This window comes from Vespa mandarinia, chromosome 12 (genome assembly GCF_050613455.1).
Source record: "Vespa mandarinia isolate Hongniang chromosome 12, ASM5061345v1, whole genome shotgun sequence".
Classification (NCBI taxonomy): Eukaryota; Metazoa; Arthropoda; class Insecta; order Hymenoptera; family Vespidae; genus Vespa; species Vespa mandarinia.
In genome coordinates this window covers 2,586,591-2,613,481 of record NC_140821.1, presented here as the reverse complement: position 1 = coordinate 2,613,481, position 26,891 = coordinate 2,586,591, and the positions used below count along the sequence as shown (strand labels likewise).

Genomic DNA, 26,891 nt, shown 5'->3' with positions numbered 1-26,891 from the left:
AGTATTATAAAAGCTCAAGAATATATATTGTTATATATAAAAAAGAATTAATATTAGAAAAGTTTCAATAATGCCGCAAAAAGTGTCAGCTACTTTACCGTTTTAGTAACTTAAATGTATTAAATGACATCTAATTTCTATTTTTTAAAACTCTACTTTTGATAGAAATATCTAAGAATATATATATATATATATATATATATATATATATATATATATATATATATTTTTATTATACATAATAGAAATATGTAGAGAGAGAGAGAGAGAGAGAGAGAATCGCTTACATATTAAAATAAATAGAAACTTTATGTCATATTATAATATATTTAGTTCAGGTCCTCAACGTGTTTTGTTGATAGCTGTATCTTGTAAATGTTGAAATGCTAATAATCATTAGACCATTTTTAATAATTAATTGTACATTTTTATGCCTTCAGAGATTATATGGAAGTGAAAATTTCTAATAAGAGAAATAATGTTCAAATTATATCTGTTACTAAAATCTTATGAATTTATATAAGTGAAATTTATTCTTCTGATATATCATCAAATGTTGATCTGATATGTAAGAAATCTCAAGCTCAATATTATTGAGTTTTAATAAACAAATTACGTCGGCTTCTAATGTGTTTTTTACTCTATACCAATAAATATCTTTATTAAATTCCATTGAACTCTTCCGAGGTAAGCCAAGAAAATCTTTATTTACCACCCATTCATTTTACATTAGTTCTTTACACTTATGCCTTAATTATTCTTTTTTTCTTGTTCTTTTTTTTCTTTAATGGAACGTAAAAAATGTTCATGAAATTTGTATTGTTATCACTCAATTGATGCTGATGCTGCACTGCACCTGCAAAATACTTAGCGACGTGGAAGCAACATACGAAATCTGGCTTGATCATTAAAATGTTGAAAATCAGCTCTCCTCCTAATATCATAGCATAGTGGGTTAATGACTCAGAAATTCATTTTACATCATCTTACAAATTAGTAGCAACATATTTAAGATAAAATTGAAAGTATATAGTTAGTTGTGAATAAATGAAAGTTGCATACATGATCTTTTGTAGATAGACATATTATAAGATAAAACTGATGACGTTATAGTTTTAGCAACTTTCATTTATCATGCATACAAAATTTACTATAAATTATTGTAGTATGGTATTATCCTAAACATTCACATTGTAGTTCAATTTTTTGTTCTTTATTACTTAATTATAGAAAAAAATTTTTATTTTCAGGAATAGAATTAAAAAATTATGTTTAATTAATTTTATTTTTGCATTAAATAAGATGAAAAACAAAAATCAAAAAATTCTGTATATATTGTTATTATTATATTTCTCTGTATCAGCCTTAATATAACAGTATTTGTAAAGCTCTCTTATTTTTTATAATTATACATTATACTTTTTTTATTTCAGGCATCATCTTGGAAGTTAAAAATGGGATTGCTTCATATATTTTAATGTTTTTCAAGTGCAATTTTACAAGTGACATAAATATATAAGATATACAATCAAAATTTATATTTTTGTTCAAACTTTTTTTCTCTTTTACAAATATATTTAAAAATGTCTAATCTTCCCTCGTGTTAATTTTGATTAACTTTAGTTAGTACAAATAATTTTTAACGTAATATATAGAAAGATTTAATATATTAAAATAACAGATGTTTTACCCCAGCATGGAATTTATTTGTATATTTTTTGGAATTGTAATAATATTAAGAAATTGTATAACTTTTTAAATGTAGTAAATACAATATACGTATCTGAATAAACACAAATATTATAACTGAATGAATATTTGAAATATAAATTTTTGATTTAAATAAAAATGTAAATTAAATCATATAGCTTTAAAATTGATGTGTATTTAGTTAAAAAAAAAAAGAAATTTCTTTGCATTTTTATACAAGCCAAAATATATAATAAAACTTTTATAAACATATATGTTGATATTGTATTCTCTTAACATATTTTTATACATATCTCATGTGTTCTGTATTTGTAACTAATTTATATAAACCCCTACATATTACAAGGTTTGGTATAATTTCATTCATTTTGAATTTTTATTCTAAATAAAGAAGATAAATATTAAATAAAGAAATTTATTATTAAATATATTTTTGTGAAATTATTAGTAAAATTAGCATATATTCAGGAGAAATGTATATGATAATACATAAGGTAATTTGTTATACAAACACGATATTCTTAAGGGAATGTTATAGTTCTTATTTTTTTTTTCTTTTTTGTTTTCAATATGTACCTTTTGACTTCAAATTTTATTAGCAACATTATGAGATAAGATATTGGTTTTTAAAAAATAATCAAGACTGATACTATTACCTATTTCTACCATTACTATATAATACGAAAATGGTAGAAGTAACTAATTGAACTACAATTGTGAATGGTCGCAGATCTACAGTTGTAATTTTATGTCGTGATTTACTAAAATCAAATGATTTAATTGTGCCCATCTTTGTCCAATCTTTTTTTTTCTTTTGACATGAGGTTTTTTCTTTCTCTTTTTTTCCCATCGTATCAGTTTTTTTTTTCTGTGGACATATCATAAGAATTTACTTAAATATCTGAACATATGTTTATATAGATTTGTAAGTTTTTTATGTCACTTACAAATAAATTTTGCACAAAAGTTTATAACTTGTGTTACCATTGTTTAACGTACCATATCTGTATCCTTTAAAGTTAAATTATGACACTGTTTCACAATGTTTTACGTTTTTTGCATTAAAATATATTTTTTTCAAAAAAGTATCACACACATTAATTCCATCATTTATATATGTAATTTTATAAAGTGATAAACAAATTAGATGAACAAAATTAATTTTTATTCTTATAAAAACTAAATTACTATGTATAGATATAAAATGTATGAATTATTTTATAAAATATATTTACTATATGAAACAGTGTCATTCTATATTTAACTTTTGTAATTCAAAAATATACAACAACTCATTACAATTTTTAAATAATAAATTCAATTAGACAAAATATATTTCCAACAAAATGAATGTTGATGATAAAAATTTTGTAAATGAACGATACATTGTATGATAATATACAGTATTTATATAAATTAATTAAGTTAATATTTTAAATGTTGTTAGATATTTATATACACAATGTAAAATGTGTTCTTTTGTATGTGAAATATTTAAATATTTGTCCTTTTTTAGATTTGAAATATTATACTTGCAATATGTATATACATATACATACATACATATATATACACATATATATATATATATGGCGCATATATATATATATATACATACATATATAAGAAAACGTGTATTAGTACACGTATAATATTAAATATAGCTGTATCTCCTAATAAGAAAATAATAAAGTAAGTAGATTATTTAAAAAATTACTTTTATGGTTTTGATTTTCAAATGATTAAAAATATTATATATTTATTGTTTAACAGAAAAAATTATTAATAATTTCTAATTTAATTAATTCTTTCTATGATAGAAAAAAAAAAAATTGCAACACAAGAGGAAATATAAATCCTGTTCAAAAAAAATGTTAAGCTTTACGTGTTTACGTATTTAAAGCTGTAATTGTTATTTTCTTTTCAATATTACTTTTTTTTTAAACACACGTATAAGAAGTATAAAATCATCATATATTATAAAAGAGAATGTGTGTTTCAATATTTATAAAAAAAATATTGGACAAGTTCTTCTTTGAAAAAATACTTACAAAAAAATAAATTACAAAGTGTTTCATTTTTAATAAAAGTCATATATACAGTAATATATTTAAATACGAACTTACCTTGAAGTCGTTGAACCATAGCACTATGTTTAAAATGTTTAATATGGCATATAGTACCCTCGCCTGTAACTTCTGGAATAAATATATACAAAAAACGATATATTTAGAATATGTTAAATAATATGAAGGTTTAATTAAAAATATTTAAGTTGTTAAATACCTTAGCCTCCTAGTAGGTCTGTATCCAAAGTATGCACTGCCACGAATTATCCCTCGAGCCATACCACGATAACCTCGTACACCCCTAGGCCCCCTATAATTAATATTTATTTATTCTTATAAGTTTTCTTTTTTACATACATATTTGTACATAGAAAAGTCTTTGTATATAGAATGATAGAAACTAAAGATTATATGTGTTATTATCTAAAAGATAAGGTTCTTATCAATCTTATTACCTATTTGTCATTGATAGCCCTGGTCTATTTGTTCTTTTTGGCATAACTTTAATTTGGCGTCCTCTAAACATAGATTCATCCATAGCCATTGCAGTTTGTACAGAATCACGTTCTGCAAATTCGATGTAAGCAAAACCTTTGGGATGACCATCATATTTGTTACAAAGTATTGTTACTCTGTTGACACTACCACAGCCATGGAAATGTTGTTCTAATTCTTCTGCTGTGGCACCATAATCTACCTATTATATGTAACAAAAAATAATTCCCTTGTGTAAGAAAAACGATTATATTAACAATGTTTCGTACTATTATTTCTAACTTACATTTCCAACATATATAGATCGATTGTCAACTTCCATTTTATCTTCGAGTGACATGTTCAATGGGCTCGCTGAAATAAAATATACATTTACTAATCTAATATAATAGTAAGGGATTTGTCTTCTTCTTATTTTTCTTTTATTTAAAAGTTAATTTTAATAAGCAAGAAATTGAAAACGAAAGTGATAATTTTATTATGATGCCTGAAGCCATCTAAAAAAATATCTTACTGATTCCAGGTGGACTACCCATGTTCATCTGTTTATCCACCTCCGATTGTAGTTGCTTTAATTTTTCTGCTTCTTCTTCCATCTCTCTTACACGCGCCTTTATAGCTTCTAGTTCCTATAATATGATAAAATAGAGCATATATTTTAATAAAACATACAAAATATTGTTATTGGATTATCACATACTGGATCATCTATATTTGCTTCATTCAATTCACGTTTAACTCCATCACACTGCATAATAGCATCACCATCTTGACCATTTTCAAGTCCATCAAGGCCATCAATATGGTCATTAGCTAATAAATCTGATTCAGACATTTCTATAACAAAATATCATTTATATGACAGTTATTAGTACGATATTTTTCTCTCATTAATCTATAAGTAATTTAGATACGTTACGTATTATTAAAATATGTTTTAATATTGAAATAAATAAATATATTTCTTTAAAATATGAATTTTTTATTTATTAACAGAATGAAAAAATTATAGTATTAGCATTGTATTTAATACATTTAAATGTATTAATTTAATGCATATTATATGAATTTCTAATTGAAACAAAATATATAATAATTTTAATTCTTTTAAATGCAAAAACAAGGATTTTAGTTTTTAACCCTTATCCAATTGCTACTGAATCGTTCATGGCCAAGCTTTAAGATATGTTTGTAAGTAACGGTAATAGTCGATCCAAGTCAATGTGATATTTTGCCATACTCGATGGAATTTGGTCTTAAAGATTTATCATAAACAATATCAGAATAATTTAGGTATTCAATATAATAATGAAAAAGAATGAAGTATGAATTGATAGAAAATACATAAAATTTGTAAAAAATTATAGAATTTTTAAACTAATTTATGTATTTTTATTGAAAAGTATTATTAGTAACACAAAAAGAAAGAAAACTTAATATAGAAACTGGATTCGAACTATAAAGTTAAGTTTTAATATGAGTAACAAGTGATTTGGTATCGGCTGCTTGCGATATTCCACAAAGCATTGGCAATGCAAGGGTTAATCAATATCCAAATATCAGTTAAATTAAATTCAATCTATGAACAATAATCCATGTACAAAGAAATATATCAATAAAATATTTTAATTAGAGATAGAAGATATTTATGATAAAAACAAATCTAATTGAATGTGTCATATATAGGATATCATAAAAATTCATTACAAATCGAAAGTAGAAGAAAATAGAATGCAAGATCAAAATGGTTATGGTACTGTAACGAATCAACGCTTTCTTAATGACCTAAATTATCTAATTAAGTACTATAAAGATTAAGAATAAAGAAAAGTATTACATACGCGTAATTTTTGAAGTTTTTTATAGTTTAAAGATATTTAAATAAGATCAATTCTTTAAACGTTTAGAAATTCCACCTACACACCGTGCCCTACGCACGCACCAGCACGCACCAAACAAGATTGACGCGATGAATACATCACATGATGTAGGCGAATTTTGAAGATAATTTTTCTTTACACTTTATAGTACTATTATTTAAGCCAATAATCAGCAATGATTCAATAGTATCTAAGCGATCAACCAATAAAAAAGCACTGTATCTTGAAACGTGCAAGTAGATTGGCTTAGATCCAGATTCAACAAATTGTACTTAAATTAGTTACAACCAATCATAGTTTCGGAAACACAAGCCATTTATTCATGAGTATAGACCTATCGCGTCGCAGTGCACTAGTGCTGCCCTTAACGAGCGACACCTAAGTATATGTAAAGATTTCATGTAAACGTATACATCCGCCCAAAGACCGCCATCTTCGCAGTTTTTTGTATCACTGGTTCGTAACGGTAACGAATTTCAAATTCACACTTAATGAAAAAGTTCACCATAAAATTAATTAATATTAACGTTAACATTACTTCTCATAAATCGATGTTTAAATAAATGTGCCATTTTTTTTAACAATTACACGAACTTGACTATTATTAATAATTTTTAAAAAATTATTAATTACAAATAAAAATCATATTAACAATATTACACATGCACTGTATATAATTTAAATAAATGCAAAATAATCGTAAGAATGAATCATTTAAATGGGCAAATACTAGACTAAAAGAATTGCGATATTGACTCTTCGAAATCCAACGGCAGACTGAATATTAACCTAACAAAGTCAATCATATTCCTACATCTTTGTTCTTATTTACATCACTGGTAAGTGATGATTTCGAATATTACATCATTCTTCTAAGAAATTAATATTCACTAGTGAACTATATTATTGTATATAATGTGCTAAGAATGCACTATAAATTGTTTAAATAAATGTTAAACGATCGAAAGAAGTAATTAACTAAGTCGACAAATATGAAGTAAGTATGCTACGATATTTACCCTTCAGAATTCGATGGTAGACTGATTTGTTGCCCGTGAAAATCGTCTGGAATCTCCCCGCTTTCGTTATTGTTTATATCTTGAACTAGGAACGATAGCGACTTCGAAAGTTCGGTATTTACTGTTACTCATATATGTACACACACAACGTAACACGTGTATGAAAATCAATATTACCGACCTACTTAATTAAATTTGTTACAGTCGATAAAAAGATTTGATTTTGTCGGTAACCAAAATCTGTTACCGACAGAATTCGCTCGATATGTTACAGTCGATAATTCAGAATTCTTGGATTTACCACATCATGTCGTTGTGATGTATTTCCAAAGGTTCGTCGATTAACTAGAACATTACGTGAAGATGATAAAAACATTGGAAACACTTTTTATGGTTCAGAGATCTTGAACTTTTATTATTAGCTTTAATCAGTACAATATAATTTTAATTATTCGTATATCGTGTACTGAAAAGTTTGATTGTTTAAATATTATTATTTATTAAAAAGAAAAATGATCTCATAATTTCGTTTTTTGAAATCAATATATTTTCTTATATTAAACCATTAGATATATAATCTACATGTATTATTAAAGTTAAGAATAATATTAAGCTCTGCGTTTTATATGTGCTCGACATATATAATGAGTTGCAACAGATATTAAAATACTTAATGTATCTGAATAATTTTTATACACTAAGTACTCTATATTCGTGTGCATAAAAAAAAAAAATGATTATTTCAAGTCAATTGTTATATTTATTTGGACGATCGATGATCTACATATATCTAAGTATAGTTTATTAATTCATTCAATTTTTCAAATCCGAATTTTCTTAATTAACTTAAAACATACGAATCTCAAAATTCAATATATTATCTCGAGTTATACTTTCATCACCTAATTTAGAGCACGAATATCGTTGAATCGGAGACATTAACGCGATAAAATGATCGGGAAGGTATACTTAAGAAAATCGATAAACTAAGAAAAGAATTCTATAATATAACGCGTTAACATAAAATGCGTAAGCACGAATATCTTGGGGTTGTTGTAAAAGAAAAAAAGGAGGGAATTTACCCTCCCACTTAGCGATTTTGTTAGTTAGATGGTGCGCGCGCAGGTTAAACGAGAAAGGAAAGAGGAAGAAAGACAATGTTCCAATCTCGAAGGCACATTTCTGCAAGGTAGGCGTGCACTCGTGCATTAAACATCAAGCATACGGCTGGATCGATTGGTTGGTGGCTGCAACGCAGGGAACATTGTCCTCTCACACCGTCCTCCATCCTTGGAAGCATCGTCCGGCCTCTTTGATGCGCATGGAGATCGGACTGTTGCGTGGGGATGAGAAAAAAAAAATGAAAGAACAAGAGAATCGTCGTCCCCGGGACGGTTCTCACTTCGTTCGACTCCACCTTCCGTTTTGCGAACTGGAGAATGCGTTTGCCGATGAAAAGAGAAAGAAAGAGAGAGAGAGAGAGAGAGAGATAGACAGAGAGAGAGAGAGAGAGAGAGAGAGAGAGAGAGAGAGAAAATATATATACCCTCCTCGTATCTAACAAAACGCCCATCGTCAATAATCTTAGCAGGGTAGGGGTTAACATGAAAGAAAGACGAGCGATGATTGGATACAAACCATAATATCAGGTGGGACCAAGGACTCGAGGAGGCTCTTCATGAACCAATCCCAAGCGCTACCGTGCCTACGTTTGAGTAGGGGAAACTTGTTGCGGGGGTGTGGGTATGGTTAGTAGCCAGTATCCGTGGAGACACGATCGTGGGAGCTTAGATTTCAAAGCTTTTTCACAGAGTATACCTTAAGACTCTCCTCTCGTATCCAACGGTTTCTTTCAGTTTCATATAAACCCGTCGAGTTCGTGTCTTTTCCTTTTTTTTCCCTCGGTCTCTCTCTCTCTCTCTCTCTCTTTCTCTCTTTCTCTCTTTCTCTCTCTTTCTCTTTCTTTCCTTCTTCCTTTCTCTCTCGGTTTCCTATTTTGTTCGGTATGAAGATGTTTCACGTATTATATATCAAGTGACGTTTATATATCACGAGTGAATTCACAGTGTCGGACTAATAGAATCTGGTGAATAGAATAAATGAGAAAAAGGACGAATTTGATCGTGATCTTGTTATTCGGTGAGGAAGAAGAGGATTTTTCTCGGTGAATCTTTCTTTCTTTTTTTTCTTTCTTTCTTTCTTCCTTTCTGTTTTAACGAATAGATAAGAAACGATCGATTTGTTGGAAATGTTACACGTATTGGGATTAATCTTGGGTGAGAAGTTAAGTACCTATGTATCATCGGTGTTCCTTATTCGAAATAATCAAGGATAAAAAAAAGGAGCCTAAGCTCGAAGAGGTCTAATCTAAGAAGAAAAGAAGAATGATAGTTCTTTGGCTATTGGTGTCTCGTCGATTAATAATTCGAATCATACGGAGAAATTGGTGTTGAAGTCTCCTAAGAAGCCTGGGCTAATTCGCTCGCAAAGCTTCCATTCGTCAGGCTGTTGGCTTTCCAAGAATGCCGCGGCCGTCGCGCGATACTTACGGAGATCAAAAGCCACCGTTCTCTTACATATCGCTCACGGCAATGGCGATATGGTCTTCTCGAGATAAAATGTTACCACTCGCTGAAATTTATAAATTTATCGCCGATCGATTTCCATATTATCGTAAGGACACGCGCCGATGGCAGAACTCACTCAGGCACAATCTTTCCTTCAACGATTGCTTCATCAAGGTTTGTCTCGTCATTTTTCTTTTCTTTTTCTTTTTTCTTTTCTTTGTTTTTTTCTTTTTCTAATCTCTTTCAAACGATTAAAGATAATTTTTTGTGATCTATTAGAAAGACTAAATAGATCTTGAAAAATACTCCCTCATTGAAGAGGTTACAATAAATATTCAAAGTTATTTGCATTGACAAACATTTTCATTTGGCATAAACAATATTTATTTATTTTCCTTTAATTTTTTAGTTATCTCGAGAAATTAAATGTAAAGTAAATGTACCGGTACGATTTTAATTGGTCAATTATTTTTTTAAATATTACTATGCAAATTATTAAAACGATTCTTTCCCAAATTACTCTAAATATACATGAAATTAATTATGTTTATATGTATACGAGACCAGTCTATCTCCATCCATCGCTAATTCATTGATCTGTCTTAAAATACTTTGGTTACTATCACTAATATACAAACATATTATAAACGTCAATTTCATATAGAATGCGTGTTATATTTTAGGGTAAAGAATTATCAAAATCGTATCATATTTCATTGCTAAATCGTAGAACGTTAGTTGATCAAAAATTCATATAACAAAAAAATGTTAGATTATCAAGCAAAATCTTGATATAATGTTCCTATAAATCACATAATCGAAATTCACATAAATTTATTAGATATATAATTGAAAAAAGGCATTACTTATTTTATGAGATAACTCGATATCTAATATGCTTATTAATCTTAAATCTCAAAAATCTTTTCTCTCCTAAATCAAGAAATTTTTTCCCTGATTAGTCGTCGTTAACTTGACTCGCTTACGAAGCATTCATTATTCGAATTATATTTGTTTAAATCAGATTAGAAACACGACGGGAGAGGGTGCTTTAAGCATAGAAATTTTCACTTTCGGCCAAATTTAATAATCTTTTTCAAACGTGGTTTCTATCAAGACAAGGTGTCCCTTATTCTTATTCTCTTCTTTTAGAAGAGACTCACGCCTCTATAAACGTATTATTACGTTCTGTGACCATCTGCGTTTCGCACCTGCCAACATGATCATCGACTTAACGTGTCTTCGCTCTCCAAACGGATAAAAGCCTTCTGTATTAGTATTATTACTTGTCGACATATCCGTTCCATTGAGAAAAATCACGACGAATGAGGTTTCTTTTTCAAACGAAAGTATTTCTTTTTTGAATTCTTTTTGTCTATAATTTTACCACATAAAATATATCTATAAAAAAAATGATACCGAAGAACAATTTTTCTTTTCACTTCTGGAAGATAATTTTATATCTTTTGAAACTAATTTTATATTTCAAGAACTAAATTATTGCGACGAATATAGATAGTTTATTGTTAAAATTTTTGTTTCCATTGTGAGAGTTAATTTTATATATCTTTTTCTTCTTTCTTTAAGAATTAAACTATTGTTAAAATGTAAGTAATTTATTGTTAAAATCTCTCGATATAATTAAGTCACTTTTTAACATGTATAAACTGATAAAAAAAATTATCGTACAATTGTTTTTTCTTTAATTATCTTTTATCTCAATTTGAATCGCGACAATTTATGAACAATTTACATTTAATGGAAACGAATGACTTATTATGTAACACTTCGTCTAATTCTTCATCTAACACGATCTCGTGTCAATCAAATATGAAAGTACGCGTGACGCTCGTGAAAATACAAAGTTAGACTGAAATCAGGAACTGTAAAATGAGAATATAATTCATTCTTATTTCGAGCAAGCCTTCGTTGTCATTCACTGTGAAAATAATGCAATAGCCTTTTAAGAAAATTTATTTAGATTGGTTTAATGTAATTTCCCGTACAAGTTATCTTAGATAATGTGATAACAAAGCTTTCAACTCGTTTTTTTAATGATTATTCGTCATTATTTTATTACAATTTCCTTCGTATTTGTTAATTCATTCATTATTATAAACAAAATAAAAATAATAAGTAAAAAATGGATACAATAAAAATCCAGATATTGACGCATTAACAATAATATTGGGTAGTGAAATTTTTAGGATTGTCAAAAAAAATTTTTTTCAATTTCATTTGCTCATTTAAAATGATATAAAACTTTTGTTTTCTATTTAAAATAATTAAAAATATTTTTTCTAAGATATAGTAAATCGTTTTTACAATTAGATATACCTTGTTAGATACAATTCATTTTTATCTGCCGTCGGGTAATCTTGTTTTCTCCCTTCTCATTCAACATAAAACTTATTAAAAGTTTTCTTTTATTTGCACGCTTCAATAATATCGCATCAAATCTACCTGTCATATTATTTTCTTTGAGAATAATAATAAATTAATTTCTTCTATGAAAAATAAATAAGTCATTGAAAAGATTTGAAAAAGCTTATTCGATTAATGTCTTTATCAAATCGAATAAAAATTGATGTTTATTAAATATAATTATATCCCAATTAATTATTTTCATATTTGTCTTAAAAATTTAACTCACTTTAATTTTTTATAAATCATAATAAAATAAAAGTATTACTCGTTCGTTCATTCATTAAAATTATATTATATATTTCATTTGATCGTTCGTTAGCTAATTAAGCCATTTTACATTTTTTCAGAGATTTTATTATATTCGACATTGCAAATAGAAAAAGAAAAATATTTTTCTTTGTGTGCACATTCAGGATGTCCTGTTTGTCAGATCATTCCATGTGACATATACCATATGTCACTGGTGATACTTTCAATAGGTATATGAAACGGAGAAATAATAATAAAATATTTATTTCTCCCCCTACCATGATAGAAGTTCAAATATACCACAAATATTAACACATGTGGTAGTTATATAGCCGATAATATATTATGACTAGTATGTAACGTCGTCGCTATATTCAATGTATGTGCGTGTAAACGTCGTGTTACAAGACACGCAAGGATTATTGCGAAAACTTTCAACCCCCCATTTTATTCAGGGAAACACATCGTCAAATGATATTTCCAAGTAACTTTCGGACGAATGTCGTTTTAAATGAAAAGATATCCAACTTTTTTAATATTCATTATGACAAGTAGATAGATTAATTGTTCAAAAATTTTTACATCGTTAATTGTTCAGACATTTTCTATAAGGGAAAAGAAAAAGAAAGAAGCGAAAAAAAAAAAGAAAAGAGAAAACATTCAAAGGAATAAAAATAAATTGTCTCTTTTTCTTTGATGTTTTTATGATACAAAATCATCATGATTAACTTCCATGTAATTCTCTCAGAGATTATAAACTTCGACCTTTCTATACTTGATAAAATCAATTACAAGTAATAAGAATATAATGAAATTATATAAACTAACTGCCTGATACTTAGATGCTAAGCTGATATATCAGCGTACTTATGCAAGTATGTTAATATTTTATCTGAAGGATTAAATGTTACAACTATCTTCATGCTTTTATACTTTCTCATCGGGTTTCATTCAACTTTTTTTTCTATCTTTCTTTCTGATTCTCCCGTCCCATTCATCAATATCTACCCAAACAGAAATTAATTATATTTAGATGTGAATCATTAAACACCAAAAAATAAAATAGAATCATAAATTAAAACTAGACGAAACATCTATATATATAGTTATTTTCATATTAGTTTGCAAATGTCAACATATTTATTTATTTCCATTAAATATTATTTATAGATACTATTTTTCAATAATTCTATACTTTTTCAAAGATATAGGTAATTATATATACTAACCAAACTCGTTTCGATACTATCAATTAAAGAATGTTGTAAGTTGACTGGATAAAATTATGAAATATGGATACACACACACGCACACAAAGTATATACATACACGTTGGCGAAAGCAAATGAAACAAAACGAACAAGTATAAAAAGATACGAAACTAAATAAGTATGAACATGTTAACGATAAAAGTCAATGATGCATATCGTTATTATAGTTGCGTACAGTCATGAATAGAATGGACCTGAAGTAAATAAAAATATATGATTGAAAAACGATAATTATTAGTATTTTTACAAAAATTAATTAAAGTGAGTTTATATACGTAATATATCTTCACACTTTTTATAGGTTTTTCTCAAAAATTTTTCTTTACTTTTTTCCCATAAAGACGTGAAATATTATAGGTATTATTCAATATAAATATACATGATCATTTACATTTATCACTTATATTTATATCAAATATGTTTATACTTTTAACATATGCCTTTAAATTTTATCTATTTGAAAATAAATAAAAATGATCGTTTGATATATATATATATATATATATATATATATATATATATATATATATATATGTACATATATTTCAACCTTTGATGAAAATTGCATAGTTAATTTTCCGATTATACATGTAAGTATTTTCCGATTATACATGTAGATACATGTCGTCATTCGATTGACGAGTCACAAGTTAGATAGATATAAAGAAAGAAAAAAAAAGAGATCATATATAGGAAGGTGAGAGGTGTAAGGAGGGAGCTAAGTTCATTACACCGAGAATGAACAGGTTTTACATTTAATAAGGCGAAATGATTATCTGTCGATCGGGTAAGTTGATTCGATTGGAAAAGAAGCTCGTCCGCTCCCGGTAGATTATAATAAGCGGACTATGAGTACAGGGGAAAATATATTATGGTCGACGTTATTAGTGCCTCCGACAGCGTATTCGATGAGAGCGATTACTATTTACGCCGACAAACCGCATCCTCGGTAAATGGACCAACTGTGCTCTCGTCTTCTCCTTACGATGATGGAGAGGAGGATAGCCTACGGTTGAACTTCCGAGATGTAGTACTATCGATGAGATATATAGGGTGATACTGGAAACTGGGCTGGGCTATACCTCTTTTTCTATAACAAGTAAGCGAAGATAGATAGAACCGAAAAGGAAAAAAAAAAGGAAAAGAAAGAAAAAAAAAATGCGAAGAGGAAACTATTCAATGGTATCATTTCAACAAGTTCTTGCGTTATTTTCTTTACAATCATGCTTATGTCCTATAAATAATTTTCCCCAAGTTTCTCTTATCGAGTTAAACAATAATTATCTTGGGTAATGATATAACGGAACGTCGAATGGTTATATTTAATTAAGAGAAATTCAAATATACGTTTACATTGCTTGCAATTACGACGTTCGGAATGCGATTGAATGCATTATATTATTGTAATGTCAGGTTCGAAAAAACATATACTTCAGAATACAAAGATATTTTTGGAGAATGGGCTGAAATAATATAAATTGAAAAGAAATATAATACATATAATAGAAAAATCTTAAAACACGAAAAACATCAACGTCCAAAGTCAACTCGTCCAATTGTGACAAATTCGAAGCGACTGATAAAATGTTCTCCACGTTCCAGGTACCACGTGGACCGCACAGACCAGGCAAAGGTGCCTATTGGGCCCTTCATCCAGGTGCTCTGTCGATGTTCGAAAACGGCTCGCTTCTTCGTCGTCGGAAACGTTTCAAACTTCACAAGCCCGACAAGGAATTGTTAAAATCGGAACTTCAAGCGTTAGCTTCGGCGATGCCACCACCGTGTTCGGACCAATCGCCAGTAAATAATGTCAATACGAGTCCAACGAGCAGTACAACAGGGACAGGTATAAACGTAGCGAGTTTACATAGATTGAGAGACGATCTGTTACGTTGGGAAATGGAGGAAAGACGAATGATGATAACTTCGGCCAGTTCCGGAACAAACGCGGCTTTCCCGAACGGCTCGAGTCCAAGTCCAAGTGGATTCGAAGCTAACAATGAAGCTGTTGCCGGATATTACCTCTTGTCACCGGAAGTTAGACAAAGATTGACCAGTACCGAGGGTAGCAACGAGATTCTAAGGACATACGAAGCTGCCCTGCTTCAGTCAGGTACTTGGAACTTTTCTACGTTCCCTGTCTCACCTTACGTGTCCCAATTGTCTTATCTTCAACAAACGACGGGACAGCTTCAACCATCCAACACCGCCGAGTCCCCGGATACTCGTCGACTTTGTACTCGTTCATCTTTACCTGGACTCGATGTCAGAGAGAACAATGAACGTTTCTTGAGTGAAAATAACAATCTCTATGAATTGGGTTACCGCGATAATGTTAACGAGGATGAATCCTTGTCGTCTTCATCAAGAATCAGTGCGATCTATGGTAGCATCATCACGGCACCACCTTCACCAACTTCATCCATGTCACCTGGCTCACCTATTTCTAAGAGCTATCGACCTAATAATAATCGATCTTCACCTGTACTTAGTATAACTACCGACCCAATCACTAATTTAACAACGGATCGTGTCACGTCTCAGACATCATCACCGAATAATCGAGATCCTATCGTTAATCTAACTTCAACCATCAATAATACCAGTCTATCGTCTTCGCTGGGCATTGGGAAGAAAACGAAGAAACCTTTTACAATCGAGAATATCATCGCACCTGACGAAAATGAATTAATCGAACCAAAAACTGTGTCACTCGAATCGACGACAAAGAAGTCACCACTTTTAGCACCCAGACCACTTTATGCCGCTGGTTATCCTTTACCTGTCGCTAGTTCGGCCATTCAAAGACATTCCTATGGAACTGCAACTTAAATAACATGAAACGATAATAATGAAGAGACGATAATGGGGGAAATATACTTCGCTTTAAACGATAGAAATCTAATAAGCGACGATTTATTAAAAGGGGAAGAGTCTTCAAAACTGTCAAAACTAATTGATTCCCATTTTGTATTATCGTTCTGTATTGCTTACAGTATTGTGGATGAACACAGTGATCGTTCTAGTGATCATTCTGAGAGGCCATTTCGTTAAACATCGAACGTTCTCCAGAATAATACTAAGAAAGATTTTTACTGTCGATACGTTCTGTTAACGATAAAGGAAGTGTTTTTTTCTCGGGAAATAAAAAATTGACGATTGAAAAGACATAATCAATAAGAGACAAAAGAAATACTTCTTTTCTTTTTTAGTGTAACTCAAAGGTGTTGTTCAAAGACTTTTCTCTCTCTCTCTCTCTCTCTCTCTCTCTCTCTCTCTCTTTTTTCTCTCTCTCTTTTTTCTCTTTTTCTCTCTTCGGCAATCGTATACTACCAGGTTAAGAAGACTCCTATTAATTTCTTTAATTATATCTTCTAATGTGATAAATGTCAACGGCGAAAATCTATTTATTCTGAATTAAAAAGTCATATACGTATATAATGTATGTATATTTAAGAACGAAGAAGCTTCGTAAAAAAGATTAGAATTAATTACCTTCTCGTTTAACGAAGGTATGAAAAAAAAAAAGTATCGTTATGTATATCTATTAATTTATTTGTTTTATTTTTAAAAAATTAATTTACGATGATTCTCATTTAATCTTTTGCTTATTAGTAAAAGCTTTATGAGTATATGATTATATACATGATTTTTTTTCATGAAGAGAAAGTATGATAAATTTTGTGAATAAAATGAAGTTAGGATCAATGAGCATCTAATAAAAAGGAAAGAATAATAAAAGATTAGAAAAATTTTTATTGGTCGCAATAAAAATGGCAGAACATCGATTTATGGCGTAAAGTTGAAAAGTTTATTTCGAGATTAGAGAGAAAAAGAACTAGGAGACTTACTATAGTAAGCAATATTTACTATAGTATAAATGAGTAATTGTATTAGTTAAAGTGTAAAGACACTTTTCTCTCTTTATTTATTTCTCATGATCGTTCTCGTCGAAGAGAAGGAAGGAAGAGTAGTAAAGAGGGAGAAATAAAAAAATAAATAAATAACTAAATAAATAAATAAATAAATAAAAAACTATTCCGATTCTTCTTCGTAAAAACGCAATTACTCTGATTATTCTATTAATATTCTCCGGAAGAATGTATTTGTAAATGTAGAGGATGAGATATGAGTGGTGAAATAAATTATTGTATATATATGTAATCAATAAAAAAAAAACGCGATGTTATATTATTCAATTGCCAACACGCTCATCTTACTCATATTTTATGATACAGAGATTCTTGAACTATGGACTACAATAAAATTTTTTAAATATGACTCATGTCATATTTAAAATATTTACATACTCATCAGGAGAGTTTTAATCATTGAAAATTGTCGGATGAACAATTCAAAGTCGAATTACGTATTAAATTAATTTTAAATGGTTTCTACCAATAAATTCTCGACACCAATTTAATGGATTGCAAAATTTTTCGTTTTTAAAAATGTATCATGATCCAGAAAAGCTTGGGAATTTCTGTTGTAAATATTAATAGACTTTTAAGATACCTATGAAATTATAAAAATCATTATGATTGGTAAGTAGAGATTATTTTTCTATCACTTATCGTATTCGGGATATTTTAACTTGAACATATGAACTTTAAAATTGATGAACATGAACTGACGAACATGAAGGTAAGATTTTTTAATAATTTATTTATTAAACGTTAATTAACCATTCGAAATGAACCATAGAAACGTTACGTTTCTTATTAAATTTTCTTCGATATTACAAACTATTACAAACAATAACGTCATCCCTTTTTTCTTTTTTACAGAATTTTAAGTAAAATTCTAACATCCTACATTTATATTATTATTAACGCACGAAATTAACACAAAAAGAATGAACTATTGATTAGATCATTTTTGGATTTATTTCAAAGAGTGTGATTATTCTCGATATGAATGAATAGATGGATGAGGTGAAGAGAAGAGATGAGGAGGATGGACTCACATTTACGTCGAACTATGTGTGTATGTCAATTAAGTGGAAAAACGTGTTGATTTCACGCATGGCTCGGAATTACCGAGCACAATGGAGATTGTTTAAAAGCGCTTTGTTGCCGGGAATGGGAAATACGGACCACCGCCGGACCTGGCTTGATTTCTTTCTCTGATGCCCGGAACCCTCCTTCTGTGAGAGAGTGTGAGAGAGAGAAAGAGAGCGAAGAGCCGCTTTATGTACGTGCGTGTAATAAAAAGGATTACACCCCTGCCTTCTATTTCTATCGACGCCGTGGTGGATTTAATAGGATGAACTGCAGTTTCATGATCGCGCTGGTGGCCTCGTCGTTTCTCTTTCTCTTTCTTTCTTTTTTTTATTTTTATTTTTTTAATTTTTTTCATAGTTTCTCTTCTTTTAAAAAGAAAAAAAAGAGAGAGAGAGAGAGAATGTGAGATGTTACAATGTGAACGAATCAACGGCTATCGATTCCTTACCGCCGATTACAAAACTGGTTATATCTATAGATATCAGAGCATCAATAATTTTTTTTTTCTATGAAGTCATTAACAATGAAAAAGTCTTATTCATTGATAATAAAAAAGAATTTGTCTGTAATAGTTAATAGTATGCAGATATATCTACGTACAAGAAATCGTAAAATTAATAGTAAAATGAAAAATAATATATAAATTAAATTATTGAAAAATAGAAGTCTTCTTTTATTTTTATTTTTATTGTGATACTTATTTACAGTTATTATTATTATTATTATTATTATTATTATTATTATTATTATTATTATTATTATTATTATTATTATTATTATTATTATTATTGTTATTATTATTATTATTATTATTATTATTATTATTATTATTATTATTATTATTATTATTATTATTATTATATTATATATACCTATATATATTCCGTTTTTTATCGTATTACTGTACAGCAAAAGATAATAAATGTTATCAATCAATCAATGTAATTGTAAAAAACTTTTTGCGATATCTAACATTACGACAAATGTTTTTTGACCGAGTCAACTTTGAAGAGATAAAAGTGTGGTTGTGGTATGATTAGAAAGACTATGGCACACTCTTAAACAGTCCGCAAATATCTTTTTCGAGCATGAAATTGACGAAACAGATACTTATTCACTGTCACGGATAAAATGAAATTCCAAAAGAAAAATATCTATCTACCTATCTATCTATCTATGCATCGAGAGAAAGAGAGAGAGAGAGAGAGAGAGAGAGAGAGAGAGAGAGAGAGAGAAAGAAAAAGAGAGAAAGAGATGGAGAGAAAGAAAATGAAAAAAAGAGAAAGAATAAGACAGACAGAGAATCCTTTAACACTAACTGCCGGATGTTGTGGTTTCGATTATGTATTGAACTCTCTCTCTCTCTCTTTTTCTTTCTCTTTCTCTTTCTCTCTTTCTCTGTCTTTCAATGCTCCCACTATATTTTTTAAAAATAAAACTTTCATGATAGCTGTACAGAGATCGGCAATCCGGGAAAACATCGAATCGAAGATTTTACGCTTGGCGATTATGGTAAAGACTCTGGTGTATTCTGCAAAGATCATTCTCTTCTGACGTCCTCCGTTATTTCGCGGTGACAATCAACTTTTGCGGCTTTCCATTTCTTTTCGCTCGACCAGCAACTTTTCATTTTGCAACGTTAGGTGTATCAAAATGAATATTATAATGTATCAAGATGCGTTTAGAGTTGTCTTGTCATGCTTACTAAAATGATATTAATAATTCTCGAGTAGAAAATATTTATATAATAGATATCGCTATTATTTTTATATCTTCTTAATTTTTAAATCATCTATCCATTGTCAATTGAAACGATCAAGATATAAGTATATCCACGTTGTAAGATTAATTTTATTAAAAAAAAAATCATATTAAAAGAAAAGAAAAGAACAGAAAACAAAATGTGATATGATCTTTTTCTGGACAAGGCACGAAGAAAACTAAAAGATTTTCGTGTTTGAAAGGGAGGAGCATAACAGTGGAATTGCCGAAGAGAAGATCGTAAGAGTAAAAAAAGAGATGCAGAGAGAGAGAGAGAGAGAGAAAGAGAAAAAGAAAGAAAGAGAAAGAGAGAGAAGGAGAGAGAGAGAGAGAGAGAGAGAGAGAGAGAGAGAGAGAGAGAGAGAGAAAGGAAGGAAGAAGGAAAGAGTAAGGGTATCTCGACTTGTAAGTCCTTGCATCGTTATTGATGCTATTACAACGCGAGTCTCTCTTTCTTCCTTTAACGCGGCTTCGAACGCGAGGATTTAACAAGGCTCGAAGCAAATCCGCGCCGACATAAAAGGACAAAGATGGTCGGAGGAGAGTGTACGTAGGTGCCGGCTGTGGTAGCACAGGATAAAGAGTACCTTACGCCTCAACCTTCGTTTATACCCCGTGCTAACTTCTCCTTTCCTCTTCCACGAACCTCTTTCCTCCCTCTTTTTTTTATTTTCCTTCTCTCTTCTTCTTTCGCTTATTTTTCATCCCCTCCATTCTACCTCCCTCTCTTTCTCTCTTTCTCTTTTTTTCTTTCGTGTATATATACTTGTACTTGCACACACGTATTAAAAACATACTTCCACATACATTTTTGTACACATAAAGATATTTCTATGTAGATATACGTACTTACATACGTACATATGTATCTACATATACATACACAAATGTATTTCTCTCTACCATTTCGCTTCCACGCTCCACCTCTTTCTCTTTCATTCGCCGACACGGCGCACTCTAGTGTACAATAGGCTACCTCCCGCAGCCAGGGCAACTTTTATTGAAAGGAACGGCACGCAATCTTCTTCGTGGCTCCTTAATTGCATTTTTTTTACACTCTTTCGACTCCACATCCGCGTGCACCGACGGAAATGCGATTCTCCAAAGGAAGGAAAGTCGATCGTGTAAACCCCGTTGAAACCCTGTTGAAACCCCGTCGGATTCTTTTCGTTCGAACCATCGAAACATTTCATGTGCGACGAAAAGATCTCTCTGGTTTAAAAATATATTTACGTTTACTTCATTCATTTTATTTTCGATTTTCTCTTTCTTTCTCTCTCTCTCTCTCTCTCTCTCTCTCTCTCTCTCTTTCTCTCTTTCTTTATTGATGATATAACAATTATCATTCAAGTGTTTCCTGTTGATGAACAAAAGCTGATTAATTTAAATAATACTTGTGTATAGATTTTACTTGATAATAAGAAAAAAAAATAACAAGTGATTTGTCGAAAGAAAATTATTATAAATTATAAAATTGAAGATATTCTATAATGAAGATAAGAAGATATTAAATAAATTATTTTTAACGATAGGATGGTCGTTAATATTGATTAGAAAAATAAGTTTATCTAATGTTATTGAAATTAGTTAGGAACTTTTTCAGTGGCACAAACATCAGTTTTATGATAATGAAAATATGCGAGAAATCAGTTCTTCTCGGACAAACCTTAAGCATACTTCGTGTATATATGACTGACACATGTAAAACACGATCTTCAGATAAGCTCGCTGCAGAAACACGAAGCTGTCAAGTTTCGCGATAGGTGGTCGCGCAACTTTGCAGGCTTATCGTTTAAATTATACGTTACAGTAATGTTATAATTGTTGACGTGAACGTTGAAACGTTACCAGTATTACATACTAACGTCGACGTTTCTAATGTACACAACAGAAGACTTCCATTGAAGCGTTAAATATGTAGACATTAGAAAGCTTTTTGTCATTTTTTTTTATCAATTTTTATAGAAACTATTTTGTCAATTCTTTAATTTTAAACGATCTCATCTGAAACACAAAGAAAATTGTAAAGATTAGTATATTTTTTTGATAGAAAGAATACATAAGTAAAAGCAAAATATAGTTTCAGTGATTACATTGGCTTTTTTCTTCTTTTTTTTTTTTTTTTTAATTTATTGTATAATAATTATTAGATTTCCTCAGCTTAATAAAAATTTTTTTTATTAAATTCTCTTTGTAATACCTAGAAAGAATACTGGTGCACTCTTAGAAATTGCGCGTCATTGCCGTAGGGATAAGAATACCTAATAAGAATGATTAATAGTAATACTTCATTCGCTTTGTACTAAGGTAATTTATTGATCAAAAATATGTTCTCCAAGGGCAATAACTCCGAGGGTAGCTATGCGACGATAGGTTGATAACCTTGGATAAAAATTAAGTATTCCATTTGTAGTATTGTCATCATGTATTCATGATAAATATAAATAATTCCTATAATTCCTATTATTTTGGTCACTTGTCAGGTATTTCATCATTCCAAATGATCATTTTTTCCATACTTAAAATTTTTTTTTTTAATGATTTTAAATTAAAATTAGGATTTTATTATAGTTATTTACCTATAAAAAAAAGAGACATTTTTGTTTGTTATTAAAGATTAAATGATATAGTTAGATTCTTTAAATAATTGTAATATTTGAAAAGTTGCACAATTTCATTAATCCGAGATAAAATAAAATAAGTCTATGGAAATGATCTATAAGAATCCAAATAAGATCGTAAGGTGATGATTTTTTTTTTTTTTCATGAGTTCATCGAAAGGGAAACAAACATAGGAGTGAAGAGGCATCGTCGGCACGCGACGGCACCCCAAGAAAGAAAAATCCTCGATCTGACACATCGAGTAACCTTGACCAGAACTCGTCCCATCGAGCGGCGAACCAGTTTCTCTCTCGCCAAATCGAAATCTTCTTTCGGCGTTCCGATGGGAAACGAAAGCACGTCGAAAGTGGATCTCTTTCTCTCTCCTTCTCTCTCTCCCTCTCTCTTACTCTTTCTTCTATGGAATCAGAGGAGTAACAAGTAGAACTTTGAGAACGGCTGAACGAGGAAGGACGAACAAACCGAACGATGCTCTCCTCGTTCGAAGAGGATGAGAAAGAAGAAGAGAAAGACGAAGACGAAGACGAAGACGAAGACGAAGAAGAAGAAGAAGAAGAAGAAGAAGAGGAGGAAGACAACTATACGTTGCTCGCTTGGTAAAGCGAAAGACAGAGATGAGAAGATGAAAGGCATCCCGCCTTTAGCCACCGCGGTCGCCGTGGTGTCTGGTCATCAACACCTGAGTCCTGAGACCGTTTTCTCCCTCCTTCTCTATCTCTCTTCTTTTTCTAACTTACAGAGAGAAACAGAGGAGAGAGAAAGAGAGAGACAGAGAAAGAGGGAGAGGGAGAGAGAGAGAGAGAGAGAGAAAAAAAGAAAGAAAGATAGACAGACAGAGACAGAGAAAGAGAGAAAGAAAGAGAAAGGGAAAGAGAGAAAGGTATACACGATCGGTCGAATGTTTCTTCCTTCTTCAATACCGAGAGCTCGCCTAGCCTTCAGGCATACTTTGACGCCCGTTCTTCACCTTCGAGAAGAGAGAAAAAATGAGAAAGAGAGAGAAAGAGGGAGGGAGGGAGGGAGAGATGGAGAAAGAGAGAGAGAGAGAGAAGAATGAGTGAGATGGAGAAGCTCGTTTCACCCTCTCTACTCGAGAACACCTTTGAACACCCTCCAAGTATGGTCCAAGAAGACGCGTGCAGGTATGGATGAGAATGTGTTGAGTGACGTATACATTGATACCTGCCTCGTACCACCAGCATAATCTAGTCTCGGCACTCTGATGGATGGAATTCCTCACTGTGGTGCCGCGGCAAAACCGAAGCAGAAAAAATTGCTCGCAGACCGAATGCTTTAATGCGAGTCTTTTGTTGTCCGTTCGCAAGCTACCCAACACGAAACCATTCGCGACCACCATCGCCGTACCTTCGTTGAGAGAACGAATAAACTATTATATTGCTATTAATCCTTTTCATTCCGTATTATTTTCGAGATCTTTCCTTCTAAAGAGAGAGAAAGAGAGAGAAAGAGAGGGAAAGAAAGACTCATTTTTTATTAACTTTTCATTGATCTTAACACGCTCTATCTTTATCTGAAATTCAATAGACATTATCTTTACTTTCTTTGTATTATGTGTTCAATCTTAAAGGAATATTAATTTTTAATCTTGTAATTCGATATTGTATGATTCATCTTTGTTTTCAATCTAATCTCAAATCACATCGATACGAATATATATATATTGAGATATCTGTTGAATGAAATGTCTATTCTAATTTAAAATGCAATGCAATTTTTCCACAAAACTTTGACAAAAGTTATTTACAAAAAAAAAAAAAATATATAATCAAAAACCTTGAGAAGTTCATGGGACAAAAATCGATTAATGCGGTATTACTAAAAAAGTAATGACTTTTGAGAAGAGAACAAAATAGATAAATAGATAGATAGATAGATAGATAGATAGATAGATAGATAGATAGATAGATAGATAGATAGATAAATAGAGAGAGAGAGAGAGAGAGAGAGAGAAAGAGAGAGAGAGAGTAGAGATGAGTGGCTGATGCGTGGGTGCGGTTCCTGCGTGGGACGGTGAGCGAATGCCCAAAGGCACACCTGTGGTCACGTAGAGCCACGCTGTCTGGAAAGTCTCGTCGTTCATCCTGATTTCGGCATGGTACCTTCTTCTTCTTCTTCTTCTTCTACTGCTTTGTCTTCCTCTTGGGTCGCCTCTCTGTCTCGCGCCGACGGTATACGAGTATCTGTTTTCGGGCGGGTCCGACGGCCGAAACAACGCGGCACAAAGGCAATCCCTATAAATCACTTCTTCCGTGCCCTACAACCTTGCACTTCGCATTTACGACCTATCGCCGTTGGCACGATCTTACACGCTATCTCTCTCTCTCTCTCCCTCTCTCTCCCATTTATGTCTTTTTAGCTTAGAATCTTGCGATCCATCTTACACAATGCGAATTCTTCTTCATGTCTTAGTCGATAAGAAGATGACTAATCTCATACAGTTTACAATAATACCTTACGTCAGTATACAATACAAAGTTTTAGAAAACAATATTTTTATAAGTCTAATGTCGGCTTGTAATTATAATATATCTAAAAGGAAGAATTCTATATACCAAGGCGATAAGATATCGAAATTGTGAATACACTGTGAATCTATATACGTCTTTTAACGATGGATTACTAAGAAACACTGAACTAAAATGAATTAAGTGTGTGTATACCTTGCTATGTTTTTATCATAGTGTACGAAAGTAATTTCAATGACACGTACAAGGGTATCTCAATATTATTTGTGGAAAACGTCCTTCAATCGAGACAAATATTGTTGTTCTTATCGTTGATAGATCTCACGTTTAGTGGATTTGAATGCTGCAAATAGATAAATGAAATGAGTGGATCATGTTTGGAGGCAACAATTAGGTAATATTTTGAAAACATATGTTAAGAATGTTTAAAATGTAAAATAAAATATTATATTATTAAGATTATATATACTTTCGTATGTATTGTAAAATTTATATCAATGTTCTTTGTCTTGAGTCATCGACATTTAAAAAAAAAAAAAAAAAAAAAAAAAAAAAATTAATTAATGATAATGTATAATAGATTTTTAGACATGAACAAAAAACGACGCGTAAGTGGTTCTTACAAGTTTTATATTATTAAATCAAAAATAAATCCACGTAAACATTGATCCGAGCAAGCTAACGAACACGATAAGCGTGAAGTAACGACTCAAGTAAATTGACTTGCCCGACGTCGCGTACTCATTAAAGCGCTATCAACGAAACGCTATCAAAAATCCCTTATGAGTTCCTCGCGCGATTTTCGTGCTAATAGTCAATTAACTCTTGTAAGTCACTCGATCAAACTCACGTAGCTGCTAACCGCGATAGGAATCGGAACCCCAACGAATTGAATTTCTCGTCAAGCAACGTAAGAAGAGAAGAAGAAGAAGAAGGAGAAGAAGAAGAGGAAGAAGAAGAAGAAGGAGAAGAAGAGGAAGAAGAACTATAAGAGGAGGAAGAAGAAGAAGAAGAAAAGGAAGAGAAAGAAAAAGAGAAAGTAGTAGAAAAAGAAAAAAATTTTTTATTGCATGTAGAGATGAAGCTCTGACAGTAAAAAAATACGATAATAAATAATAACAAATATATAGTATTATTGAAACACTAATTGTGTTTTAACTTACATGATCTTCTTTTTTTCTTCTTATTCTCTCAGAATGATACACATATAACAATAGTTATATTTGATATATAGTTGTATTATATATATATACATATATATGGAATAGTTTCTGGAATAGTTTTTATGACTGAAAAAAGAAAATTTGTATTTCTTATCCTCTTAGAATTATA

At 30.5% G+C, this 26,891-nt stretch overlaps 2 protein-coding genes and 1 long non-coding RNA gene across 4 annotated transcripts; 1 reads left to right on the top strand and 2 right to left on the bottom strand.

The window, feature by feature from the left end:
• Nucleotides 1-680: 680 nt before the first annotated feature.
• LOC146872638 (uncharacterized) lies at nucleotides 681-3,877 on the bottom strand. Its single transcript, XR_014982781.1, has 2 exons — nucleotides 3,837-3,877; nucleotides 681-2,578 (listed from the first exon to the last, which is right to left on the bottom strand). It is a non-coding gene; the product is annotated as an uncharacterized LOC146872638 (long non-coding RNA).
• On the bottom strand, nucleotides 3,837-7,318 carry Pabp2 (poly(A) binding protein nuclear 1). 2 transcript variants are annotated; one of them, XM_035883392.2, is made up of 7 exons: nucleotides 7,174-7,318; nucleotides 4,975-5,111; nucleotides 4,789-4,903; nucleotides 4,561-4,628; nucleotides 4,235-4,476; nucleotides 3,997-4,089; nucleotides 3,837-3,908 (listed from the first exon to the last, which is right to left on the bottom strand). In XM_035883392.2, exons 2-7 carry the CDS (start codon nucleotides 5,107-5,109, stop codon nucleotides 3,875-3,877), a joined length of 687 nt encoding a protein of 228 aa, XP_035739285.1. In that variant the 5' UTR covers nucleotides 5,110-5,111; nucleotides 7,174-7,318; the 3' UTR covers nucleotides 3,837-3,874. The 2 variants fall into 2 exon arrangements, with proteins under 2 accessions (XP_035739285.1, XP_035739284.1); XM_035883391.2 differs by lacking the exon at nucleotides 7,174-7,318 and adding an exon at nucleotides 6,116-6,896.
• A 1,617-nt stretch (nucleotides 7,319-8,935) lies between these two features.
• On the top strand, nucleotides 8,936-17,820 carry LOC118449195 (uncharacterized). Its single transcript, XM_035883468.2, has 2 exons — nucleotides 8,936-9,914; nucleotides 15,290-17,820. The coding sequence occupies exons 1-2, from the start codon at nucleotides 9,696-9,698 to the stop codon at nucleotides 16,517-16,519; spliced, it is 1,449 nt and encodes a 482-aa protein (XP_035739361.1). The 5' UTR covers nucleotides 8,936-9,695; the 3' UTR covers nucleotides 16,520-17,820.
• The last annotated feature ends 9,071 nt before the right edge of the window (nucleotides 17,821-26,891 follow it).

Bases quoted from the DNA above. Each gene is read 5' to 3' on its own strand.
- Pabp2 (XM_035883392.2), bottom strand. From the start codon at position 5,109: ATGTCTGAATCAGATTTATTAGCTAATGACCATATTGATGGCCTTGAT. The intron at 4,629-4,788 runs GTAAGATATTTT...ATTTTATTTCAG, and splicing joins GGGTAGTCCACCTGGAATCA to CGAGCCCATTGAACATGTCA. The intron at 4,090-4,234 runs GTAATAAGATTG...TATTAATTATAG, and splicing joins GGGCTATCAATGACAAATAG to GGGGCCTAGGGGTGTACGAG.
- LOC118449195 (XM_035883468.2), top strand. From the start codon at position 9,696: ATGCCGCGGCCGTCGCGCGATACTTACGGAGATCAAAAGCCACCGTTC. The intron at 9,915-15,289 runs GTTTGTCTCGTC...TCCACGTTCCAG, and splicing joins TCAACGATTGCTTCATCAAG to GTACCACGTGGACCGCACAG.